The sequence below is a fragment of the Alternaria incomplexa genome (assembly GCF_024043165.1).
Source record: "Alternaria incomplexa strain BMP 0042 chromosome Unknown scaffold_4, whole genome shotgun sequence".
Lineage (NCBI taxonomy): Eukaryota > Fungi > Ascomycota > Dothideomycetes > Pleosporales > Pleosporaceae > Alternaria > Alternaria incomplexa.
The window spans coordinates 1562829-1586709 of record NW_026249853.1 but is presented as its reverse complement, the minus strand read 5'-3'; the positions used below and the strand labels follow the sequence as shown (position 1 = coordinate 1586709).

The 23881-nt window shown below is 53.1% G+C and overlaps 8 protein-coding genes across 8 annotated transcripts; 3 read left to right on the top strand and 5 right to left on the bottom strand.

Moving 5' to 3' along the window:
- Positions 1 to 4589: 4589 nt before the first annotated feature.
- Positions 4590 to 7105, bottom strand: J4E90_003753 (uncharacterized protein; the record flags this gene model as incomplete). Its single annotated transcript, XM_051433320.1, has 2 exons — positions 4590 to 6522; positions 6573 to 7105. 2 exons carry the CDS (start codon positions 7103 to 7105, stop codon positions 4590 to 4592), a joined length of 2466 nt encoding a protein of 821 aa, XP_051293218.1.
- A 1519-nt stretch (positions 7106 to 8624) lies between these two features.
- On the bottom strand, positions 8625 to 10027 carry UBX1 (UBX domain-containing protein 1; the record flags this gene model as incomplete). The annotated part of the gene is made up of 3 exons (XM_051433319.1): positions 8625 to 9375; positions 9423 to 9895; positions 9953 to 10027. 3 exons carry the CDS (start codon positions 10025 to 10027, stop codon positions 8625 to 8627), a joined length of 1299 nt encoding a protein of 432 aa, XP_051293217.1.
- Positions 10028 to 10671: 644 nt separating this feature from the next.
- Positions 10672 to 11158, top strand: J4E90_003751 (uncharacterized protein; the record flags this gene model as incomplete). Its single annotated transcript, XM_051433318.1, has 2 exons — positions 10672 to 10941; positions 11030 to 11158. 2 exons carry the CDS (start codon positions 10672 to 10674, stop codon positions 11156 to 11158), a joined length of 399 nt encoding a protein of 132 aa, XP_051293216.1.
- Positions 11159 to 11525: 367 nt separating this feature from the next.
- J4E90_003750 (uncharacterized protein) lies at positions 11526 to 13142 on the bottom strand (the record flags this gene model as incomplete). The annotated part of the gene is made up of 2 exons (XM_051433317.1): positions 11526 to 12200; positions 12261 to 13142. The coding sequence occupies 2 exons, from the start codon at positions 13140 to 13142 to the stop codon at positions 11526 to 11528; spliced, it is 1557 nt and encodes a 518-aa protein (XP_051293215.1).
- An 866-nt stretch (positions 13143 to 14008) lies between these two features.
- Positions 14009 to 19021, bottom strand: J4E90_003749 (uncharacterized protein; the record flags this gene model as incomplete). The annotated part of the gene is made up of 2 exons (XM_051433316.1): positions 14009 to 14906; positions 14955 to 19021. The coding sequence occupies 2 exons, from the start codon at positions 19019 to 19021 to the stop codon at positions 14009 to 14011; spliced, it is 4965 nt and encodes a 1654-aa protein (XP_051293214.1).
- A 1105-nt stretch (positions 19022 to 20126) lies between these two features.
- SLX1 (Slx4p interacting protein) lies at positions 20127 to 21224 on the top strand (the record flags this gene model as incomplete). The annotated part of the gene is made up of 1 exon (XM_051433315.1): positions 20127 to 21224. One exon carries the CDS (start codon positions 20127 to 20129, stop codon positions 21222 to 21224), a length of 1098 nt encoding a protein of 365 aa, XP_051293213.1.
- Positions 21225 to 21251: 27 nt separating this feature from the next.
- J4E90_003747 (uncharacterized protein) lies at positions 21252 to 22043 on the bottom strand (the record flags this gene model as incomplete). Its single annotated transcript, XM_051433314.1, has 3 exons — positions 21252 to 21669; positions 21726 to 21834; positions 21920 to 22043. 3 exons carry the CDS (start codon positions 22041 to 22043, stop codon positions 21252 to 21254), a joined length of 651 nt encoding a protein of 216 aa, XP_051293212.1.
- Positions 22044 to 22597: 554 nt separating this feature from the next.
- J4E90_003746 (uncharacterized protein) lies at positions 22598 to 23743 on the top strand (the record flags this gene model as incomplete). Its single annotated transcript, XM_051433313.1, has 1 exon — positions 22598 to 23743. One exon carries the CDS (start codon positions 22598 to 22600, stop codon positions 23741 to 23743), a length of 1146 nt encoding a protein of 381 aa, XP_051293211.1.
- Between the last annotated feature and the right edge of the window lie 138 nt (positions 23744 to 23881).

The following is a 23881-nucleotide window of genomic DNA, read 5'->3' as shown; positions in this document are numbered from 1 at the left end:
TCAAGAGCCGAATGCACGGCTCTAAGTGCGTCACTGTACCTCTTGAATCCGTACTGCGTGATAGCTCTATCCTGGTGCTTGATGCCGAAGTAAGAAGTCGCAAGCGCAGAAAGTGACTTGATCGTAATAACCCCAGGATTGAACACCAACAGGCTTTGCGCCGGCAGTAAGTTTGAAAGAGTGAACGCGGTGAAGACATCATCGCGAGAAGGCGACAATGCTCGATGAATTTCCTGGTGAAGTCGAATAGCAGTGTCAGGCGTCCTGGTGCCGACTTCCACAGCTAAGCACCCGGCGACATCGCGATCGCTAGGCTGGGCAGACTGGCCGTGGCCATCGAATTGTACGAATGTGATGCCGCGGGTGCCACCACATTGCAGTCGTGCTGTGACGCACCTTCCGCATTGTGGCTTTCGTAGATCTCGTGACGTCAACACACGCGTCGGGATAGCGCAGGGGTAAACAGGGCAAACCTACCACATTTGACGCGTCGACTTTTGCAGTTATCGCACGCTCTGGACCGCCCGCCAACTCCGACCATGTGAAAGATGCATGCTAAGATGGATGAGATGAGGAAGATACAAGACTGCGGGAGATGACGAGTCACCGTCAGCATGGCGCGTGCGCGGCGCTATATTCGGCCCTCATCTCACAAGGATGCGCCTGTGAAGACGCACATAAATTCAACGATCGATCAAAGGGTAGCTTTAAACCTTATATCCTCCATGATGTTAACTTCAGTCTTTGTTCGTACTACGTACATCGAGACGTGAGCAGATGCCACTTCCGCACAGGGAAGACCTCAAGCTTTCAGATCTTCAGGTCGTGGTGAACATGATCAACCCTGAGAGCCCTAAAATATACCTTCGCGCCGCAGCAAACCTTCCCGAACTTCTTGTTTCCACTGCAACCCCTTAATTGTTTCCAAGCCTTCTACAAAGTCATATCCAATTTTCCACAAGTCGCCGTTACGCCTGTCATCAAGTTTTTGTATCCAAATCGCTTTGAGAGCCCTCTGGCCATGGATTGCGAATGCAATGTCCCAAGTACACCATTCAAGTTTTTCAGTGTCACCTCGAAAATTGAGGGTGAGGCGATCACATCGTTGAATCCAGGTCAGTTTCGCCGGGGTGTAATCGTTCCTAAAGAAAAGCTCCAGAAGCATCACGCGGGTACTTTTAAGGTGGTTCAGCGGATGATCCACATGGGTAGAGAGGTTGATTGTCGACCATGGTAGGTGCAATACCGGCTGGAGAGCTGCTACGCATCGTTTCAATGAAGCCCGGTTAAGGCTACCCTGGAGCCATGAACCTGAAATCGGCATGCTAAAGTTGCCTTCGCCAGCTCCTCCTGCCAAAATCGAGGCTGGTGATGACTCAATCTTCAAACAACGGCCGTATGGATGCTCATCTTGCCACTTTCGAGTAGCAAGGATTAGAGGTTTAACTTTAGCTATATCGTCCTCCATTTCGTTGTACGTAGTACGGCAACTAAAGAAAAGGCCGGAGATATCCTGTGGACGTCCAGAAGTGATGCTTTCGACAATAAGGTGCCTATAGACCTCGATTCGAAGCTCTGTTGGAAGGGTGAGAATCATATTCTGTGTAATGCGTGGGTTGTTTAGATACCAAGGTGAGGGGAAGTGATCGTTACAGTTAATGCTTCCTGCTCTTATATATCGGAGCATCGAATGCAAGGAATTGACTTGGCTTAAGAGCACCGATTCATCTCTTGCTGAGTCAATGACGTTGTGAGGCGATTCATTGTGTAGGAAGTGAGAACACACCGTTTGGATGATGATTTGCGCAGATCTACATTGATGAGAATGGAACAGATTATACAAAGTTAAATGCCCGAGCTTTGCTGCCCCTATTTCGCATCAGTGCGTCACCATGACTATGTAATAATCTAGCAATATACACTTCGAAAAATTGGTACGCAATCCTCATTCAAACCCATAAACACAGTCGACGAAAACCCTCCAAACAGCACTACTCCTGATAAAACCAATTTATACGCTCAGACCTCCACCCCGGCAGCTTCAATCCACCCCTAAAATCTACTCCCCACAACCTTTTCGTCTGTCCTACGACATGAAAACACCACGGACCATAAAAAGCCCCGGAGGCAGGAAGATACATGCCCCCATATTGCTTCCCGTGCACAATCTTCACAATATATCTATCCTCCACGTGGGAATCTTTCTGAAAGGTTAACCGATCAATGTATCTCTTCTGCCTTGCCTTCTCCAAAAACTCTTTTCCCCATATCTGGTAGAAGGTACGGAAGAAGAGATGACTGGACGAGAGGACTTGTTTGTTGGTATATCGGCGTTCCACTCCGAAACCGAAAGGGCAGAGTAAGAGACGGAGGCCGAAAACCGCCAAGTCTTCCGTGCGACGCAGCATGTTGTGCTTAGCCCTTTGAACGGGATGTCTGCGTTTGCGATCGCGCGGTGCGGTGATGGCGAACTCAGTGAGCGGGTTGATGTAGGTGTGTGAGGATGGAATTTGGAAGCACAGTCGTCCTCTGACTTCACCTCTGAGCCGTCTAGAGTGGTCCCAGGCGCACTTCAGGTCGAGGGCTACTTGGACTGTTGAGACGAGTGGCTTCATTTCCGAATAGGTTGTGCGGGAAGCGAGGTATAAAGCGCCAGCATCAGATGTGCGTCCATTTTCCAGGGTTTCGGTGAGAAGATGGCCATAGATTTGGAGTCGTAGTTCTGCTGGAAGCGCGAGGAGTCGGGAAGGCTTGTCTTTGGCCATGACGCTGACGTTTAGTCTGCGGTGAGTTGAACGGTCGCTGTCAGGGACTTTCGCGGTTTGATGAAGATAAAAGGAGAGCACGGTTTGCGACGTTTCGGTAACCAGCGAGCAAACACTCTGCGGAGTGAATGAAGAACAAGCTGAGTAGACGACGATGAAAGGCTAGCTCGTGGAAGACAAGGGGCAGAACCTGTACTGCGTTACCGAGCATCGGGGTGCTCCTTATCCCATCCACTCATAACGTGCCGAACTACCGTCCAGCGTCGCCCAGCTTCGTTCACTAGTGATGGTAACCCCTCTTTGAGATCAAAGCAAAGCGTCCACCGATTATTCGGAGCAGTTGCACCAACGCCGAGCCACCAGTTGTTTCCTCTCGAAAAGAACTGACAGCGGAGGATAATATCGCATATAACATCTTCTCCGATTGCTCCTATCGAACGAGGGGGTGCTCCAAGAGTGCCCAAGTCTATCATTAGACGGTCTACACTTCGGAAGTAAGGATACTCTGCTCTCGACATGAAAATGAAAGGTACCTTACACAGAAAATGGCAAGCTATGCGGACACTGGCTTGCCACGGTACGTCTCTGTCCGGACACGGATAGTAGAACTTGATAGTGAAAGCCGATAGGTGGAGATCAGATAATTGGATGGTTATCTCGAGCAGATCGGCCAACTCGATGGGGTCTTCCCAAGGATTGCTTTCGTTGCTTATCGGTACCTCTAACGTTACGTTTTGCAGGGGCGTAGTAAATTCGTAGGTCGTAGGAAGGTGAACGTGTAATGGATGACCCGATTTAGATGCCGTCAGCCAGTAGTTTTGGAGTCTGACAATGAGCAGAACTCTGTCGAGGTACTCGTCCATTTCTTTGCGGGTGGTGACGCATGTGTGGTACAAACCTGCCGAGCGACGTGGATGGCCTTCAGCAATGCTTGAAGCCAAGATGTGCTTGTAAACCTCTAAGCGCAGTTCAGCTGGGAGAGCGGAGAAGCCCTGGTGTGTGGTGTTTGCCATTTGGGGGGTGTCGAAGTAAGAAGGCGATGGAGCGTGTTGTGTGCCGTGTTGTGTGCCGTGTGTCATGTATGAATTTAGGTATGTAAATTGTTGTGTTGGCGCGGAAAAAAGGTAAAGAAGAGCATATGCTGGAATCCGTCTTATATCAAGTTTCGTTGACTCATCGATTGAACCATGGTTTCGAAGGGCTCCTCTCGTTACCATGATTTTGCGGAAGGCTACTAGATCACGTGTTAGCAACTCGGCAGCGGGGACCAGTCTATAGGTAGACATGCCATAGGCAATGACCAAATCACATCCAAAGACCAACAAAACACACCTTGAACAGTAATCCTTATACCTTTCAAAAAAAGATGCCATCTATATCTAACCACGCCTCTCAGGCGATTCAGAAAGATCTATCAACAAGCTGACGATGAGTGCCAAAACCACTGATGCCGTAAATAGTTTGCCAAGAGCGCCAAAATAGATGTCCAGCAAATGCTTGTATCCCCTAAAATAACAACAAAGGTATCCAGCAGACATCTTCAGGTCTGGTAACGAAACGAAACGAAACGAAGAGGGAGAGAGAGGAAACAGGTATCAGTTGAGAAGGTCAAAAGGAAAAAAGAGTACAAAGCATGACTTATGCTCCGCCCATGCTTTTGGTAGAGAAGGCAAAAGTGGCAAATAGGATGGCGCTCAATCCCTTCCTGCTATACACACAGATAAATACTGGTGTTCAGATAATATTCGTGTCAACACGGCGCTGCGGTGGTCGTTGGTCGTATGAGACCTGGTATTGCGTTCCGTTCCATTCCATTCATCTCGTTCAAGGCTTTTCCTTGTACTTGGCCATCCTCTTTACGGGATGGAGTAGCATACCCGGTATGCACATCCTCTTTTGCTCCAGCTCGCCGTCAGAGCCTGGTCCACCATCGATCTTTTCCGACTCTCCCCAGTTTTGTTGGACAATGGGCCAGTTGAGCCATCGTCGGTATAGGTTACGTGGGAAGCGTGATGCGTAGTACCAGCTCCAGCCTTGGAAGTTGAACTCGCGGTCGTGGTTGTAGGGTGAGTCGGCTTCTTCGGTCCATGCGCCTTGACGGCTTTCCAATGCTTCACCTGTCTCTTCATCGACGGTCGATGCGGTATCAAAGATGGCTTCGGTGTAGGCGGCGGGCCAGTGGCGGTCGTTGAAGATCGGGTGAGGTGCGTATACGGCTTTCAAACCGTGTTGGAGTGCAACTGTCGAGGGCCACATCTCGGCCTGCATACTGCGTCCAACCAAGTTCTCCTCATGCATAGCTTGCAGCATCTTCTTGCTGAATCGTACAACTGTGTTGATGAAAGTCCGGCGATCAATCTGTTCGAAGATAGGATGAGTGAACCAATCGGCCTGGCCGTCCTCTGGCGTGAAGATTGGTCGGATGTGAGGCAGGTAGTTCCAGATCTTATCCTTGTAAGACCAAGTCGTGTTCCTGGGGTCCCACATCGGAAGAAGAGTGATGAAGTCCGCAGGCTCACCAACACCCCACTCGAAGTTGTCTTCCTCCATAGTTGTGGGTGGTGTAGGGCCTAGTGGCTTCTGGGGAGGGATGGCAAGTCTCCATGGCCGTGGTCCCCATACGGGTGGTGGGATGAGCGAGTTTGCAGATGCGTTCAAGACGTCCTTGTGTGTGTTTTCGACGAATGATTGGTAGTCTCCATGTACGCTCGGAAGATAGTATCGCTTGTTGCGCTCCCACAGCAGCTTCCTCGGTTGCTTATCCGCGAACTCGCTGATCTTCTCGAAGAAGTGATAGTGGTGTCCAGTGTATCTAGCGTCTGTTTCCCAGTTCCAGACGTAATCAAATTCGGGGTGCGTAAGACTGAACCATTGTAGACACATGAATTGCTGCCAATATACCTGCCAGTCCATAACCTTGGGATACCATTTCGGGAAGATGGATTCTGACCATAGGATAGCAATGTCGCGCAGTTCCTCGGGTACGTTTTCTTTTAGAATGCGATCGTATTCATACTGGCTGTCGAAGATGGGTGCATCTCTGTCCTTGACGTGGACGTAGAGGTAGACTTGGTATTCACCGCCGGACTGGAGGGAGAGCTCGGAGACCATGGCGCGAATGGCGGTGATGTCGTTCTCTTCGTAGTTGTAACCGGTCCAGGCACGGATGAGAATGGCCGTGCGGTGGTGGTACTTCTTCTCGCTGTCATCGCGGTTCTCCAAGTTGCTTCGGCTCGTGTCTGTGGGGATCGCAAACGCCGACGACGCCGCCGCGGGCTCAGGTAGGACAGTGCTGGGAATCTTTACGATTGGGGATCTGGCCTTGGGCCGGTAGCGCCCCTTGTTCCGCTCAAGACAATCGTCCTGCAGCGCACCCCAGTTCACCTGAGGCCACTCGGGGACAGTAGCGGGCGCCTTCCAGTTCTTGACCTCCTCTGGGAACTCATCATCACCATATCCGTACGGACCGTATCGTGAGTATCGGTCGAAGCAGACATCGTCGTCGAGTCCGATGACATCATAGCCACCAGCGTATACCGGGGGAAAGTCCTCTGGTATGCCGCGGTAGACCTGAACCTCGTCGTCGGTGCTCTCGTTGAGGGGTTTGCCGCGCGGACCCAGACAAGCCACGTATTCACCGTGCCACTTCTGCTTCCACTTTGGGGTGTTGTACTTGGGGAACGGCTTGTATGCGATCGGATCAGAGGCAATCGTATCGTTCAGCTTATCATGGCTAGACTCGTAGATGCGATAGTCCCTGCTCAAGATTAGAACCACCACTGTGGCGCGCAACGTGTGTACACTTACAAATCGAATTGTTCCCACCGGTTCGGGTCGTACTTCTTGTCGACGTAGTCGCCGAATGGCGGCCAGTGACCACTCCAGCTCGGTCGCGGCCAGTCCAGCATCTTCGCCATGTACTGCTTCCAGTTGGATGGTGTTGGGTAGGGAGGGATGAAAGAGCCTGTCCTCGACGGTGCCGTCACCCATGGCGGGTGAGGCTTGGTGGGCTTCGATGCGTCGACCTCAGGCTCGCGCGAGGTTTCCATTGGCGGCAGCATAACCTCTGCTGGCTCCGCTGGCGATTGCGCATCCACGGGGCTAGGCATCGCGCCGGGGATGGGCACGGCATTATGCCATGCATCCTCGAGATGCGCCTGCGCCTCGCCTGGACTTTCATTCAGGAGCTCCTGTGTCGGCGGTCTATTCCCCGAGTTGAAGAGCGGCATGCGCTCGTACACCTTCTCGTTCGCCCATGGGCTCTGCTGTAGGACGGCGAAGATGAAAACCAATGCTATAAAGGAAACTATCGCAAATCTGCGGGGTGATCGGACAAACATGATGTCGATGTTGTTCGTATTCGTATCGTTTAGTGGTGCACACTAACCTTATGCCGGTATGGTACCTAGGGTACTGGGGTAGTCGTAGGATTTACCGATAATGTAAAAGCTGCATCGCTTGAGGTTGCGGAGGTGTAGCGCGAAAGAAGGACTAGCGACTGATGGCGAAGAGGTGTGGTGAAGTGGTGCAGGTGGTAAGGACCGTGGGTGTTAAGGATAGCGGCGAAGCTCTGGTGAAGGCGCTGCCGAGCGATGCTAGCTTGGATGCAAAGGAAAGGAAGGCGGGGCCGACTACAGTGAAGAGGGCAAGAAGGATGGTCAATCCGTCTATCTGTGTCGGTCGTTCCTGCCGCACGTGAACTCGGGAAAGGGCCGGTGGAATGCTAGAAAGAGCGAACGGGATCGATCGAGGAATGCAAGCCTCAAGAGAAAAAACCGCAGACGATGATTAGACGGAAATGACGATACCAAGAGCGCGGGACAAGACTACTCGACAGGGTTCGAAATTGCACGAGCAGAAGAAGCGTCGAACACTCTCAAACGGCAGTACGCGGCCAGAGCCTCGTCGATCTGGGAATCCCCATCGGTTTTGCACCAAGACGCCTTAACCCCCAACTCCCGCGCCGCCTCCCGCCCCGTGCTGCAAGGTACTCCAGGGGGAGGGCTGACGCGTTGCACACTGTTGATCGCCTAACGACGAGCAGAGGTTGCGTCTGAGTGGTGCCATGTCGTCCTTGAAGTCGGTGCTTGCGCGTTTCGCAAAATCTTCCGAGCGGCAGAGCCGTCGCACCATGGCCGCTGCTCATCTATCCGCAGGAAGGATTCACTAGGACTCAGCTAGCAGCCACGACTGATATGCCAGCCAACCTGCCCAGCACGCCACCCCCCACTGCTGATGCTATCTGGGGGCGCACGCAAATAACATTTGGCACTCGACGGGCGACATTCTCAGCCAGCTCGGCGGTATAATTAGAGATAAGAGAAGGCGCGAAGGCGTCATTACCCAAGCGAAATGCAGCGACTCTGTGGTCGTCATCTTATTCAGCCGATCCAACGGACATGGCGATACAGTCCCACAGTGAACCCTGCAGCAGCGACCTGAATCGAAAGATAATGTTGGAGACTGGAGAAACGTTCTTCGGCCCTTCTGTCCAGACAAATTAACGATGTGCAAACACAATGCTAAACGTCCCGCCAATCGTGAGGCTACTGCTAAACTCACGACTGCGGTGCGACGCGCCGCGCACACGTCAAGCTTCATGCAGTGCAATGCACCATGCCAGATAACAACTGGTACCACATTTGGCAGGTTGTGCAATTATGTGCACCCTGCAGCATCGATATTGTCATGAATGCTATCCAGCTACCGTTCCCAAATCTATCCTGCATTTTGCCATAACGCCTTTGCAGATGGTATTGTCGTGATCAGCACACGCTTTCTACGTTTGCATCCTCCATTGCCCGCACCCGCACTATAAACGGCAATCCGGACTCGAGTGCATCCACGTACAGTGCGTCCTCACTTCCACTTCTGTACCACTACACCACCACGTTTGAACTCTGGAATGTCACCCAGCACTTGGGCCTTGTCCGTCAGCTCGTTGCTGGGGAACGTGGTCATGAGCGCCCACTCGCGATCCTGACTGGCCGAGCTAGCCCTGCCGACAAAGTCGTAGACGTCGCCAATAGTGTGTGTAGTGTTGAACCGCGAGGTCAGCCGTGTACCGTCACCAAGGCGTAGCTGGAGCGTGAGGGTAGGAGCCGATGAGTCGACGTCGACGGTAGGTTGCGCAGAGGCGGCTGGAGTCGAGGCTGCCGTGCTACTTGAAGCTGCCGGTGCCATGGGAGCAGCCGCTGAGCTTGCACCAGGGGTGGGGCTGCCCAGACGGTTTCCGCTACCCGAGAAGGGAACGTACTTCTTCTTTGGCTTCTTGTAGTCCTCGTCCTTGTGCGCGTGCACTTCGACATCCACCTCCTGGCCGTGTTCTACATTGAGAATATGCAATGGAGCGTGGCCCGTGTTGATCATCTCCAGTGTACGTGCGTTGGCCGGGTCATCGTACCGGAACAGGTCGCCGTCGTCGACTGAGAAGCCGTCACGCCAGAGGTGAAGCTCGCGGTGGGCGCGCGGGGGCGGTGCGGGGATGTTGGCGGTGGGGTCTGGAATAGTTCGGGAGGGAGCATCATCGCCTCCTAGGGTAGTACCTGCGCCACGGAAATGAGAGGAACTGGCGGGCTGCTCCTCGTCACCGCCTGGTCGGGGAGCGTTCCTGCGCTTGTTAGCTGGAGTGGCCCAAACGATGCTGGGCCGGCTTACTGTCGTGCGCGCTTCAGGATGTTGTTGATCTGATCGCGCGGATTTGACTGGTTTGGGTTCTGAACGGCAAGACCTGACTTTTCACCACCGGCGAAGAAGTCCTGGTTCTCATCATCAGGGTTCTCGTCGTCATCGTCGTCATCATGGGCGTGTCCGTGTCCGCCACCTGATGACTGCAGGTCCCTCAGCGTCCGCGCACCTGCTACGCCCCTCTGGGCAGGCTGTCCGCGAGCAGCGGCAGGCTGAGACGATGATCGAGATGCTTCGGGTGCAGGTGAGGGTACATATGCGCCCCCGAGAGTGCGTCCTCCACCAGCTCCTTGGGGCACACTGGGAGCGTCTGTGTTTGTCTCGTCACCAGCCATGTCAACGTCTGGTTCGGAAGTGTCGTCTTGTTGTTCGGCCGACTCGTCGAAGAAGAGAGATGCAGCGAGGGTGAGGTCTCCGTTGGAGGCGTTCAAGTAGCGTTCTGCCTGTCCTTTGTGTGAGTGAACAGCTCCAATAGCTTCGATGAGCTTCCATCAACATACTGTTGCGGGATCGAGGCCAGTCAGGCTAGCAAGCTGAGCAATGAGAGCGTCTTGGTCGGGGGCAGCTTCAGACATAACAGCGTAGTAATGCTGCTGTTGAAGATGAGGGTGGTGGCGTGGTTGGTGGCTTGGACGCGTTGGTTGACTGCGGTGGGGTCTATGTACAGTAAACTCAGGGCGGGCTTTTAGGTACCTACCGCAGGCGGTAGCTGGTGACGTCGCTTGCTCGCTCTCGACATTCACCGCGAATCACAAACACAGTCGATGCGAGTTACCTTGTTAATCAACAACTAGATAAGTTGGTCATAAGACTTCCGTGATTCTCTTAGACTCTAAAGATATGTCTGCCAATAAGTCGTTTAGACCTTGACATGCAGCACCTTCCGATGTGCATCAAAGTTCCGAGATAATGCCAAGGCCGGAATTAATGTGAGCCTCATCAACACCTCGAGCAGCGACCTCGGGACTGTCGCGCACTACCACCCACGCGCGTCAGCAGAGTCTAGCGTGCGTAATACTCATCCCACCAAACCAATCGAGCAGGTCTGATCGTACAAATTACCCTCCACCCGACCAAGCCAGCTTTACGCTATCCTCCGCATCACCTCCGCGTGGGGCTCTAGCACCCATCCAGCATCCAGCATCCAGCATCCAGCATCCACCACCAGCCTACCTCCCACCACCCACCACCCAATCTCACCCCAATCACCTCACCCACAATGGCCGACGCCACCAACCTCACCGAATCCGGCATAACCATCCCCTCGGACAGCGAAAACTACGACGCAAACAACGAGCTCACCTCCTCCCCCGAATCCGCATCCTCAAGTTCCACACCCCTGATCCTCTACAAGCCACCCACAATATGGGGACTACTCCGTGGCGCAGCGATAAACCTCTTCTTGCCGTTTGTCAACGGGCTCATGTTGGGTTTTGGCGAGTTGGTCGCGAATGAGGCGGCGTATCGGTTGGGGTGGAGTGGTACTAAGGTATGTCAATGTCTGAAGAAAGCTAAGGAAAGGATTTATAGCGGAAGTTTGGAGTTAGAGAGCAATGCTGATCAATATGTGCTACCAGATATTCCCGACTCATCGCTCCGGAGCCGATTCCAGACGCGTGGGACCAGGCGTGGAGATGCGAGCGGATCCTGTGGAGCGGAGGAGGAGGAATGGACAGGAGTTGGATATGTACACGTCGCTGGAGTAGATGGGTAGTGCAAGGGGAGGTGGAGAGCCTGGAGACGTATCTGTATATACGAGTGCAATCAATGGCATGGCGTTCAGAGGCATCACGCTTCATCTTGGAATCGATTGGATCAAATTCGAGCTGTCTTCCTTTCAAGCATGGTTACGAACGAGAGTTGGAATCGCGAACGAGCTTTCGATGCATACAAAACCGTAAACACTCATACGTCCAAGGTTGAATCAGGAGCATATGCGTCTCTTAGTATTTATACAAAATCTCTCGCTATGCGTATCAAACAACTCCCAATCCTTTTGGAGATGCACGTACTACTAACACAAGGTCCAACACGCGTATATCATACATGGCCGTCCACATCTCCGACACGTCTCTATTGCCTATTTTGGAACCTGCGTCTCCTCTCAATCTCGTAATCATCAGCCCTCTTCTTCCTCCTGGCCTCCTCGGGTGACATCTTCTTGTCTCCAAAGCCCATAGACCTCATGAAGCGATCCACGCCGTTGCCCGTCCGCCTCCAGATGTAGGCAAGGCGGTAGTTTCTGCGGTAGTAGTCCAGCTTCTCGCTGATTGGCTTGCCTTTGGCACCTTCCTCGAAATCGATGTCCCGGTCAGGATATTCCGTGTCGATCGTCTTGGGTACCTCCGTCTTGAGATGCGCAGGTAGGGCAACTCCGGATTTGATGTTGATGCCGGACAACTGGCGACGGTTCATCGGGGCTGCTTTGCGGGTGGGTGGCTGGTAACGAGCCCTGCCATCGGCTCCCTTGACTTGACTCAACTTCGCCTCTCCCTTGACGACTTTGCTGTAAAGCTCGTTGCTCTCTTTGCTGGGTAGCGGTCGAATACCAATGAATTTTCTGAAACCATTCTGGCGAAGCAACCAACCAGTTAAACCGCCCATAATACCGGTCATCAGGAAGTAGAGTTGGAGAGCAGAGGCCTGGAAAGCGGTGGCAACACCGAGGAAGACGGATAAACCAGTGAAAATCTTTTGACGTGTAACTGCCTGGGCTGTATCGGGCTGCACACCAGTTTCACCTCCGGTCTATTCAGTGTGTCAGTAAGGTGGGAGCATCGTTCAAGAGTATAGACTTGCCTTGAAAACAGTATACATGATGGCTGAAGTTGCAGCCGGTAAGATGAAGTAAGGGTCGCGGTTGCTCAGATCGGTGAACCACAGAAAGCCATCATGCGCCATGCCGGGGACGGGCAGGTCAGCCATAGCCCTTAGGAATCTGAAGGCGGAAAATCCAATCCAGGCTTGCGCGATCATGAAACCTCCAGTGGCAAGCATACCTCCTACGTAGGGCTTCATGATTGCGGCCTGCTGCATCTTGTATAGATCGGCCTGTTGCTTGTCACCTCGGGCAAGGGCAGCCTCCATCTTCTCTTGTATAGGCTTGGTAACGGGTGCCAGTGAAGACATGACTGCCATCTTGTCTGAGCTCGCTGCCTGGAGCACAAAGGTCGTGCAACGGACAACGACACCGGCAGCAATGATAGAGCCAGCCCAGCCCATGCCTGATTGTAGGTAGATGGTTTCGATGCACTTCTCGAACAGAGTCGTCATACCCCAGCCGTAGTCGAGACCCAATTCCTGCAATTGTCCAGAATGATCGATGAGACGAGTGGGGTCAATCTCGGCTGTGGGGAGAGTGTCCTTGACAGGCTCAGCATCGAAGAGAGTGTCGAGTGTCTTGGGTTCCGTCAAGGTAGGCGCGCTGTCTACTGCCGCCTTGGCAGGCGCGACTGCTCCATCCACGACGGCGGGCTTGTCGATAGCTGCAGGAGCGAGCTCGGGCGTAGACGTGGTGACGACAGGCTGTGCGTGTTGTTGCGCAAACTCGGAGACGGGACGGTGCGAGAATTCGGCGATGGGAACGCGGTCGGCCGGTGTGAGAGAGCTGGCATCGACGGGACCACTAGACTTCCCCCAGCTCCAAGGAGCATACCATGAGGCATTTCGAACAGACGACGCACTCGTCATGACATTATGAGTTCGGTTCGCGCCAGACTTCCACAGCGCTGACTGGAGCGGGCTCGTTCGACATGATGGGCCGGTGAGGTTCGCAGTTCGGGGAAGGGACGAAAACTACCACAATTAGCAATTACAACAAGTCGGCTCTGATTTGCTGTTGTGCAGAAGGATGGTCATAGAGAAGGTACTGGGCGACTTGGACACGAGAACGCGGGTGTGTGAATTGAACGAAGCGGGCAGTGGAATTCGCAGATGCGCACCTTCCTTGTAGCATTGGTCCGTAAGACTGTCGACTGTCGTGAGGCCAAAGGCGCAAGGTGGGCCGGCCGCAGCCCTCTACTTGGAAGCATTGCGATGTGTCGTCCGCCGTCTTCGATGACCAGCATCGGCTTAGAAAAGTCGAGTGCACGGACGCCCCAGTAGCGCATTCCAAGCAAACCTCCGAGATCCCCGCATCATCATGCCCACAACCCACCGACAGCCATCATCACATCACACATCAGCAAATTGTCAATGGTCAGATTATTGCATTATGAGTTCATTGTCGAACATGGATTTAGTACCCGAGTCTCTTTACGCCTGTTCTGGGTATGTCGGCCAGTAGCCCTGTCGTGCTCCCTAACACCCCTCTGATGCAATAAGCAGCGCTGAAGTAACACGTATAACGAACGCTGCAGTAGTTGCGGCACAACTACCGCACGTCCACCATCGGACATGATGAAGTAAAAGACAATTCTAAAAACAACAGTCGTAGAAACCAGACTCAAACAAAAATGAACCGTGTTGTACAACGATCCTTGCCGTACGCCCCTAGGATGCTCATGAGAAATTATGCACCATTATTCTGGCGTCCGTGGCGTGTAGCCGTCAGACTTCTAGTCCATGTAGTTGTTGCCTTCGGTGACAGCCAGTGCCTCTTCTGCCTGACCGCCACCCATTTCCATCGCTTCGCCAAACATCTCATGTCCACTATTTGAGCTCTTGAAGGGGTCTTGCATTGGACTGGTAGGGGCTGCGGGCCCTGAACTCTCAAAGAGACCTGGGTCAAGAGGCGCAATCGATGAAGAGCCGCTGAAATTCAGTGGAGCACTCGTAGCAAATGTGGGCGAGTTGTTGAATGTAGACGTGGTGGTAGTGTTGAAGTACTCGCTGCTTTCACCCTCAGGTTGACCTTGACGAGGCTCACCAGGAGGAGTATGCGACTGCTCAGCGGCGCCCGACGGGTTGCTCGGTGGCTTCTCTCCATCCTTGCGCTTGAATTGATGGGTTTTGGTTTTGAGGTGCTGCGGGAGGTCGTCCGGATTGGTAATGCCCAACTGGCTCATGAGCTTCTGCTGCTTCGTCGGCCGCGGCTTACGTGTAGAAAGAGACACTTGTAGGATAGGCGGCGGTGTTGGGGCCACTGGTGCCCATTTGTGTAGTTCTTGGCGGAAGAAGTTAATCTCGTTCGAGAGAAGAATCTCAGCACCCTCAAGTTTCCGTAGGTAGAATCGTTGGGTAGTAAGTTCATCAGGGCTTGACATCAATGGGTTGATGTATCGCGCGACGTACTCTCGGAACCTGGTACCGTGCTCGATCAGCGAGTCCAGTGTTTCCTCTTCCTCAGGTTGGAATGGCAGACCGGGGACTTCGTCCTGCCAAAGCTGGAGATCCTCAAGTTTTGGGCGAGTCGCATCGCGAGGAATCTTGACACGATAATCGCAGATAGGGCATGTGTACTTGTCGTCCTCTTTGACTTTTCCGCGGGCGATCTTCAGGCACTTGCCGTGATACCTATCATTGTTAGTGGATAGATTTTTGATGTAGAACAAGTCATCTTACCATTCGTGACACAATTCACACTCAATCATCATACCAGCTTCTGGTTTCCGACAGATACAGAATACGTCTCGACTGGATAAGGGGCCGTCCTCCTCTTCACCGTCGGCCGGGCTCTGTTCACGGGACGCGGGCTCTACAGGCATTCGAGGCTGGTCTCCCAAATCGAAGCAGGATCGATTACGCTCATCGACTTGTTTCATGTGCGCGTGTAGGATATGCAAGGGCGCGTTGGCTTTGCCAAAGAGCTTCTTTCCTCGCCTCATCCAATCTTCATGTCGCTTCTGCTCCTTCTCAAGGTCGTTCGTGCCATTGGGCTTTCCATTCAGCGCATTCAAAGACTCCATGGCGTTGCGGACCTCCATGTATTTTGGCCGTTGTGAGAAGTCCTGATTCTTGCTTCGCTCGTACAGAGACATAATCAGCTCTTGTGCATCTCGTTGCTTCTTCAATATGGCGTCCATCGCGGCTCGGGTTTCTGGTGTTACCGGCAGATTGGTCGCTTGCTTGGAGAAGGCGTCGAGTTGCTGATAATGCACGTTCTCCACTTCCATGAGCTCCTTCGCCTTCTTCTCCCAGAACTCACCTTGGTCTTTCTTCTCTTGCAAGAAGCGAAGGTCAGGATGATGCTCTGGCATGCCAACTTCAATGCCGTTCTTGATGAGTTCGCCAACTTCTTGGAGCGTCGGCGCAGGCTTTACCTTGAAGTCCTGTGCCTCTTGGAGCCACTTCAACTGCTGTACGACCTTTTCGAGAGATTCAAGCTCGGGTAGATCGACGTTGAAACCCTTGCCTTCTTCCAGGAGTTCGTCTAGCCGTGCAATACTTTGCTCGGAAGTGCGCTCGCGTAAAGCGGTGCGTGCTCTGGTCTGGAATTCGACAATGCTTTCAGCGCGTTCTCGGAGCGTAGTTATTTCCGGGCTATCGAACCCTAGATCTTTTGCCTGATTGAGTAGCTTTTGTATGTTCTCCACATTGCGATATTCGCGATCTTTTTCGTCTGCCTCGGCAACAGCCGACTTGCTTGGCCGTCCTCTTCCAGGGCGCTCCGCTTTGCGACGGGCTTGTTGCTTCCGAGTGGTGTAAGAGGTAGCTTCATCAGCAACTTCCTGGCATTTCTCGACGAAATCTTTCAGATCCTGGAGACCGTTCAAGTCCCAGTCGATCTTCTCGCCTTCATGCAGGAGCGCACGTAGGGACTTCAATTGAGGTCGAGGCCCCTCGGAAAGCAAAGCCTCCATCTTTGCCTCCCAGACTTCGGGTGTGCTTGCTTTGTCGACAATCTTTTGTACCAGCGCATCAAGATCGTCCTCCTGCATGCGGTATACGAGCTTGTGTTGGAGCTTGGCTCCGGAGTAACGCTCAGCTTCCGGGGAGTCTTGACAACATTCAAACCATCCAGCATGCTGTAGACACAAGACCTTCTTGGTCTTCTTGCAGTAGAACCGAGACAGATAGCCGTATGATTTGCAGAAGGCGCAAATCAATTCATCCTCATGCATGTCGGCATCATCGATGATAAAGTCGAGTTCGCAGGAGTCCCCGGCATTGCCAGTACCGTCAACTTTGCAAGTATGTGCTCTCGCAGCTTTGTGTTTGTCCAGGAATTCATCGCGTATCCGTGACTCTCTGGCAAGCATTCGCTCCATCGCAGGAGCAAGCCACTTGGCAGTCTTGATGGTTGTGTCCTTGCGTGATGCTGCTGCCAATAGTAGCTCGTCGTGAGAGAAGCACGGTTGACGGCGGTAATCCTGAAGGCGTTGAACTCCGTGCTCTCCAAACGGCTCCCAGTCGCTCGGCGCGAAGTTTACCGCTTCATTTAGATTGAAGCCATGATTGAACCCGGCATGGTAGGCTTCTGGGAAGGTTATCACAAACTCGCCAGCACGTTGGTCGATCGCATAGACTCTAACACCAGCCTTCAAGAGTTGCTCGGGAGTCAACAGCGTCACGAGCTGGAACAAGAGATCTGGCTGGCTCTCAAACAGTTCTGGTACTGCCTCACGCATGGCTTGCTCAAACTTCTCGGTGTCTTCAGCTGGTACGCCGTACCATGTCTTGGTAGCGCCAAAGTGTTGATAATTTGCTGAGTACGTGTAGTGATCCTCCGCATGCCAGCAAAAGGTCGAGAACACCATGCCCACGTATAACCAGGGTACGGTCATACCTGAGATATCGGACTTGATATGGCGGAAAAGCGAATCTGGCGCATAGGGCAGAACAGTCAAGTTCCATGGATCGGTCGAGTAGGGGTCGCGCGGGTTCTTCTCTATAGTTGGGAAGCCACTTCCGTGTGTCGTGGAATGTATGTCTGCTCCATACTCTACTTCGACTGTCTCCGTAACGTTCGCAACAGAATGCCAGAACTCACGTTCTACATCATCTTCAGTAACTGGTTTTGGCAAATTGGTGACCGGATCAAAGGCCGTCTTGCCGACGAAGTGATTCTGCTTGAATAGCTGGGCTCGTTCCTGGAACTGCTTGAGCGAGTAAATGCCCCCTTCTTCAAATCCAAACTCGCCTGTGCCTACGAGACATCTAGGGCAGTGCCAGTCGTATGCAGGGATAGCCTTGATGGGTGGGTCCAAGCAAGAACCATGGTAACCAGCGTCGCAGCTGTCGCAAAGTAGGATATTCTGAGGGTCGTTGTCGGTACCGCAAGTCTCGCATCGGTCGCCAGGTCTGTCGTCGGCCGATCGAACGCGTGGGAAAGTTCGACTGGGGGTCGATTGGCGAGGCTGAGTCATGTGTGAACCCGCAACGGTAGGAGGAGCATCCTTTTTGAGTCGCTTGCTACGCCGACCGTTTGCCTCATCCACATCGTCATTTGCACTACTCTCCGGATCCTGAGAGAAGGTTCGCTTCAGTTGGTTGAAATGCTGCCCATTGGCTAGCGGGGTCAAGCCGGCTCCAGGCGGTCTCAAGTCCGGGGTGTTGTCAGCTGAGAGCATGGGACTGCCAGCATTGCGCAAAGGTGTTGACGTGCGCGATTCCAGCACATCTCGATGTAAAGCGCTCGGTGGGTTGGCCGCAGTAAAAGCACTAGGTGTAGAGGGTTGCGTAGACGGCTTTTGTGCTGAGTTCGCATTGACCGCTGTGAAGCCTCCCGAGTTCACCGGCGTGAAGCCCCCCTGCATGGCAGGTCGTGAGAGCTCTGGTGGTGGAGTTGGCACAGAGTCACCCTGCAGTGTTGCGTTCAGCGCTGCTGAGGCTCGCATAGCCGGTGACTCGGCAGCGTTGGCGACAGGCGTACCCTGCAGCGATTTCTTTATGGGCGAATGGGCTGGTGACGGCGTGAAGGGTCCGCCATGCTCGTACTCCAGCATCTGCTGCACACCAGGCTTGACGAGTCGCAGATACTCCTCGTATGGGTGTAGCCATTTCTGATACGAGTTTTTAAGCGATGTCGACAGTGAAGACATTATCTTGCCGCTGTAGCCAAGGTCGCGTCCGATTTCAGCCCACTTCTTCTGCTTGCAAACACGTTCGAATCCACCTCTCTTCTCAACGGCCTTCTTGAGCTTGTAGAGATCCAAAGGGCGTTTGTCCACGCTCGGAAATCGAGTGAGACTGTGGCCATGTTGCTTGTGGAATTTGGCGAGCTGATCGAGATAGTTCAAGTTGGCACGCGTGCCACCTTCGACCGAGTTGAGTTCCTGTCGCCGCGTGCGGAAGTGGAAGCGCTCAGTATCGATAGCGAATGGTGGCTTCCAGCTGTCTGGTGGGACAATCTTGACGATGCCGTACTTTTGCCCTTCTTCGCGAATGCTTTGGATGTATGCCACCGGGTCCTTGAACTGCTCGGCTGTCGGTCGATATGTGGGAGATTCGCGCAGGCCAAAAAGACGATTCTGTTTGGGGGGCAGGTGGTTTGGCGCTCCATGTCCTCTGCGCTCCACGGTAGCGAGATCCAGCGGCGCTGCCTTGCGCGCGCTCAGAGGAATCGTGCTGGCCGCACTCGGTTGCGCACCATTCGTTGCGGGCACCGCAGCACCACCCATTCTAGATTTTGATGCGCCAGTTGCTGCGTCAGGCGTTCCACTGTCCGTGGCAACTCGAAAGGTAGTCATAGTGGCGCCCGTTGGGGGCCCGCCGGGGGGCATGAAATCGACCATAGTCTTCGTGCTCATGCATCAAGCGCTGTCGCTGCGTGCAGCCCTAATTGCAGCCTCGTAACGAGATACGAGATGGTATGGAAGGTATAGCGATTGTCGTCGGGCGTGATTCGGTCGGTGGTGGGCGCTATCGAAGAGATATAGGCATAGGCATGGGGCCTCTACAGCGGCAGGCGACCGCTTTCGGCCGCTTGGACTGTGCAATTCACTCGTAACAGAGGCGAATGCCAGTGCGACTAGAGGCTTGTCTGTTAGCGACCGTCGTGGTTGTGGCAGCACGTGCACAGCGAGGTTGGCGAGGCGAGGTGGAGGAGATATGGAGAGGATGGATGGGTCCGCTGAAGGGTGCGAGATTCCCGCTAACGGCGGATGCATATCACGCCCGCCCAACCTGGTACCGAACCCAGAACATCGAAGCTTGGTGCAGCAGGGCACGGCTAATATTATGCACGACGCTTCAACTCTGTGCGTCACATCGATGGAGAAATATAGAGCATTTCAAGTCAATACATTGTATCGCATTGATGCGGCATCGAGATGCCACCTTGGAGTGCAGTCGTGTGGTGAAGTATGAGAGCTACGTCGTGCCGATCTGGCGACTGCACGCAAGGCTGCCGACCTCACCTCCTCGGCCTTTCTTTTGCGCCGCATTCTACCATGATGACGACCAGCGAACTACATTGGCTCCCAGAACAAGCACATATTGATCTGACTCAGATGCTCTCCATTGCGACTTACTTCTTCTTACTTTCCATTGTGAACACATGCACGGCCATCTTCGCCACTTGTTTGCACCACCATACTGCATCTCGAAACAACAAGCGTAACAGTAGCAGCATTGCGCATTCATATCATACTGTCGCGGTCTTTCCATCTCTGAGTTAAATTCATCTCGACGCCTGAACTGCTGCAGGTGAGGTCGGTAGCAAGGTTGTCTCATCGGGAGGCACTCCAGCCAACCAATCACGACACACTCCATCTGCACCATCCCGTCAGCCCTAACTGGCTGCTGCACGCTTTTGGATGCGATCAACAAGGACATCGCGACTTCATCTTTGTCATGAACTCAATCATGGCCGACTCTGTCAAAATCGAAAGCCGGCCCATCCCAGCCTTCTACTGTTGTTACCTGCTCCGCTCCAAAAACCGAAAAGCCTTCTACATCGGCAGCACCCCCAATCCGGCGCGTCGTCTGGGTCAGCACAATGGCTCAAGCAAGGGCGGCGCGAAGCGTACATCAATGCAGGGGAAGCGGCCGTGGGAGATGACGTGCATCGTTACTGGCTTCCCCTCCAGAGCCGCCGCGTTGCAGTTCGAATGGGCGTGGCAAAACACGCACGCCACCCGGCACATAGAGCGTGAAGTGCGCGACGCGAGGCTGGAGGAGCTTCAAAAAGGCAGAAAGAACCCATCACCAGTCAAAAGACCGCGACCACCAATGTCACTGGAAGCGCGACTGAAGAATCTACATCATCTGTTGGGCGTCGGGAGTTTCAGCCGATGGCCGCTGAACATCCGTTTCTTCGCCCAGGACGTGTTCGCGCAATGGGAGAAACATATCTCTAAAATGAAGACGAAGTTGCGAAAGGACATCACCATCCGAGTGACGCCGGCTGAGCTGCCCAAACTTGCACCGGATGTGCAGAGCGAGATGCGCACGCACTTCATTCCAGAAATAATACGAGCAATCCCCGTTGCATACGAGGATTGCAAGACACATGTCGAGAAGTCGAAGAACATTCTTGGAGACGGCCAACAACGAACCTGTGTTGTTTGCAGATCAGGCATGAGTGCTGAGGAAGCGCTTGTGCTAGTCTGCCCGGTAGACACGTGTCGCGCAGTATCGCATATGGCCTGCATGTCACAGGAATTCCTCGCAGAGGAAAGCAATGCAGATGCGCTGATTCCAATCCAAGGGTCATGTCCGAGCTGCCAAACTTCGCTAAGATGGTTAGACCTGATGAAAGAGCTCAGTCTACGCATGTATGGCGAAGAAGAGCTGAAAGTAATGTTCAAGACGAAGCGGAAGAAGAAGTCGGATGGAACAGTCGAAGAGGATGCGGAAGAGTTTCCAGACATTGATGAGCTAGAGGTTGACCTGGACGAAGATCTCGATGAGACATGGGCGGAGAATGTGAACGACGACGAGGACAAGTGATCCTGCTTCAATCTCAGATGAGAACATCTACCACCCTTCCACCGTTCCTAGCGGCAGCTGACTCTTCGCAACCCGCTCAATACACCGATCAACCTCCTGTCTAATCTTCGCCGCCACATCCGTCATACTCTCACCCGCATCGATGCGCACAAAGTCCTCGCCCTCCTTCTTCTGCATCATCGTCTCGAACAGCTCGCGCACTCGATCCTGCATCTCCTTCCTCTCATACTTCTCGGTACCGTAGCCGCCTCGTTTCGCAGCGTCGTCAGCGGAGATGTCAAGGAAGAGACACAAGTCAGGACGTGGAAGCCCGACTTCAGGTTTCCGGCACCATTCGAGGCTCATGCTGGGGTTTTGCTTGGCAGCAGAGTATACGCAGCCGCTGTAGTAGTAGCGGTCTACGATTATTGTTGTACCGGCTGCGAGATCGGCTTGGATAGATGGTCTGGAGTATACGTTGAGATTTTTGTGTTTAGATGTGGATGGGTGTGTTTGGCTTACACTGCTTCCCACCGGTTCGCAGAGAACAAGAGATGTATGACATGGTCGTCTTGATCGCTCTGACCACTCAGGTAGCTGTTGATCATTTGACCAATCGGTGTCGTCCTATCTATACCCTTTGTCAGTCTCCAACTTAGTTTGATTCAACGTGCATCCACGCGCCAGCGAATGGCTCTCTATCTACGCGCACGTACCAGGGAACCGCATATGCCGCACCTTGATCCCATCGTTTTGCAGATCTTCAACCAGCATTTGACACTGCGTTGATTTGCCTGCGCGATCCAGGCCCTCGAACACTATGAGTTTGCCTCGCGCCATGTTGTGGGGTTTGTGATGCAAGAGGTCGTTGCTTCCCTGCAGCGGTTGAAGCGCGATTGAAGCGAGGCGTTGGTGGGGCCATCGCCACTCCGGCGCTATCTATGGATGGGCCGACCTTCACCACCTTACCATCGCGCTTCCACCATCCGTGTATTTCGACAGCACCCCGCTAAGATGCTAGGGCGTTGATTGGTTACAAAGGCGCTGACCGGTTCTCGAGCTGCATCGGCAGACGCGTGTCAGCGAACGAGCATGCGCAGCCACTGGTCAAAATTGGGCAGCCACTCTACCTCTATAGGTACTGAGATGACAGAAGCTCATGCTGTGTCACTCTACCTCGAAATGAGAGGCGTATACCACAGGCGTAATGACACGTGGGCCAGCTCATGCATATGGGTGCATTGGTAAGGGGAGGCCTCAGCTGAGGGGAAATGCACGAGGCTGAAGGCAAAATCCCTTTTATGTCCGTTCATCTTCCCCTCTTCCTCAGAAGCAGTTCAGAATACATACTCATTTATCTCAAAACACCAATACTACGATACCCAACAACTACCATGACAGAATTAGACCACATCATCGCGAGACTCTCAAGGCTTGGTGTAATCACCTCAACCGATGAGGCACCTGGTTCTGTACTGAGTAAGGCGCCTGAAAGCAAATTCGCGGATGATACTTCTCTCGATAAACACGCCAAGGACGATTGCTCAGACGATCTCGCGTCCACTAAGTTTGCTCAGCTTTCGCGAGTGGATTCACACGAGGGAGGGGCAGACAGTATCACCCCCAAGTCTCAACTCGCCCAAACGCAAGAAGAACTGCAACGAGTCGAAGACGAGCTTCATCAAGCGAAAGACGAGATCGAAAAGTTGCGGCGTGAGGCCGAAAGCTACAAGCCGAATACCGAATCGGTCACTAAGCCTACGCTTGGACGGAGACGCGTTAAACGTATTGTCACAACGCCAAACACCGTTTCAACGGCCACAGGAGTCAACAGAAGAAATCCCGAAGAGCGCGTCCAATCGCTAACAGCAGAGCTTGAGACAACCAAAGCCCAGCTGGTCGACGTCAGCGAGAAGTTCGAAACGCAAACAGCGGAGCTATCGAAGGTCAAGACAGACTTGGATATAGCAAAACCCCAGATATCTGCATTATCTCGACGAAGAAACGATAAAAGCCTCCAGTTTCGCGTGGTCGAGCTCCAGGATGGAACGTTAGACACACAGATTGACCTGATAAGGACGTTTCATTATGGATCCAGGCCGGCGTATCAGACTTGGGTACCCGAGTACAGCAGACCAACCATCGCGTACATGGACTTGAAAGATCATCTTGCAAAGAATGGGAAGCTTAGTCACGAAGATTACATCAACTCTTCATATTGGGCCGCGGAAGCTTACAAAATGTTCAAATATTTCGAATCACCCTATGACCATACTTACTTCCAGCATGCCGAACCACAGCTGATGGCATTGTGTGTCGATCATTTTCTGGAGACCGCTAGTCTGAGCTTGGATCAGTTCAAAGACAAGAAGCCTATTCACGGTGGCGTTGTAAACAGCATGCCAGAAGTGGTAGAAATATTTGCCAGTAGAAAACCCTGTGGTTCTTGCGAAGACATCAAGGTTTTGGTGAATAAGATCGCGCTGCATTACAACTTTCAGTTTGAGCTGACATACGCACGAGCCCTAGTCTCTTCTTGATAGCGCATCGGCATGTCGTTCTCTTCAATACACATTGTACTCGTCTATAGTCAAATTCAGCTGCGAACGATAATGCACGCAAGATATCTTGTTCAGCTACGTGCTTAGATCCTCATCATACTCGTAGTATTCGACCAC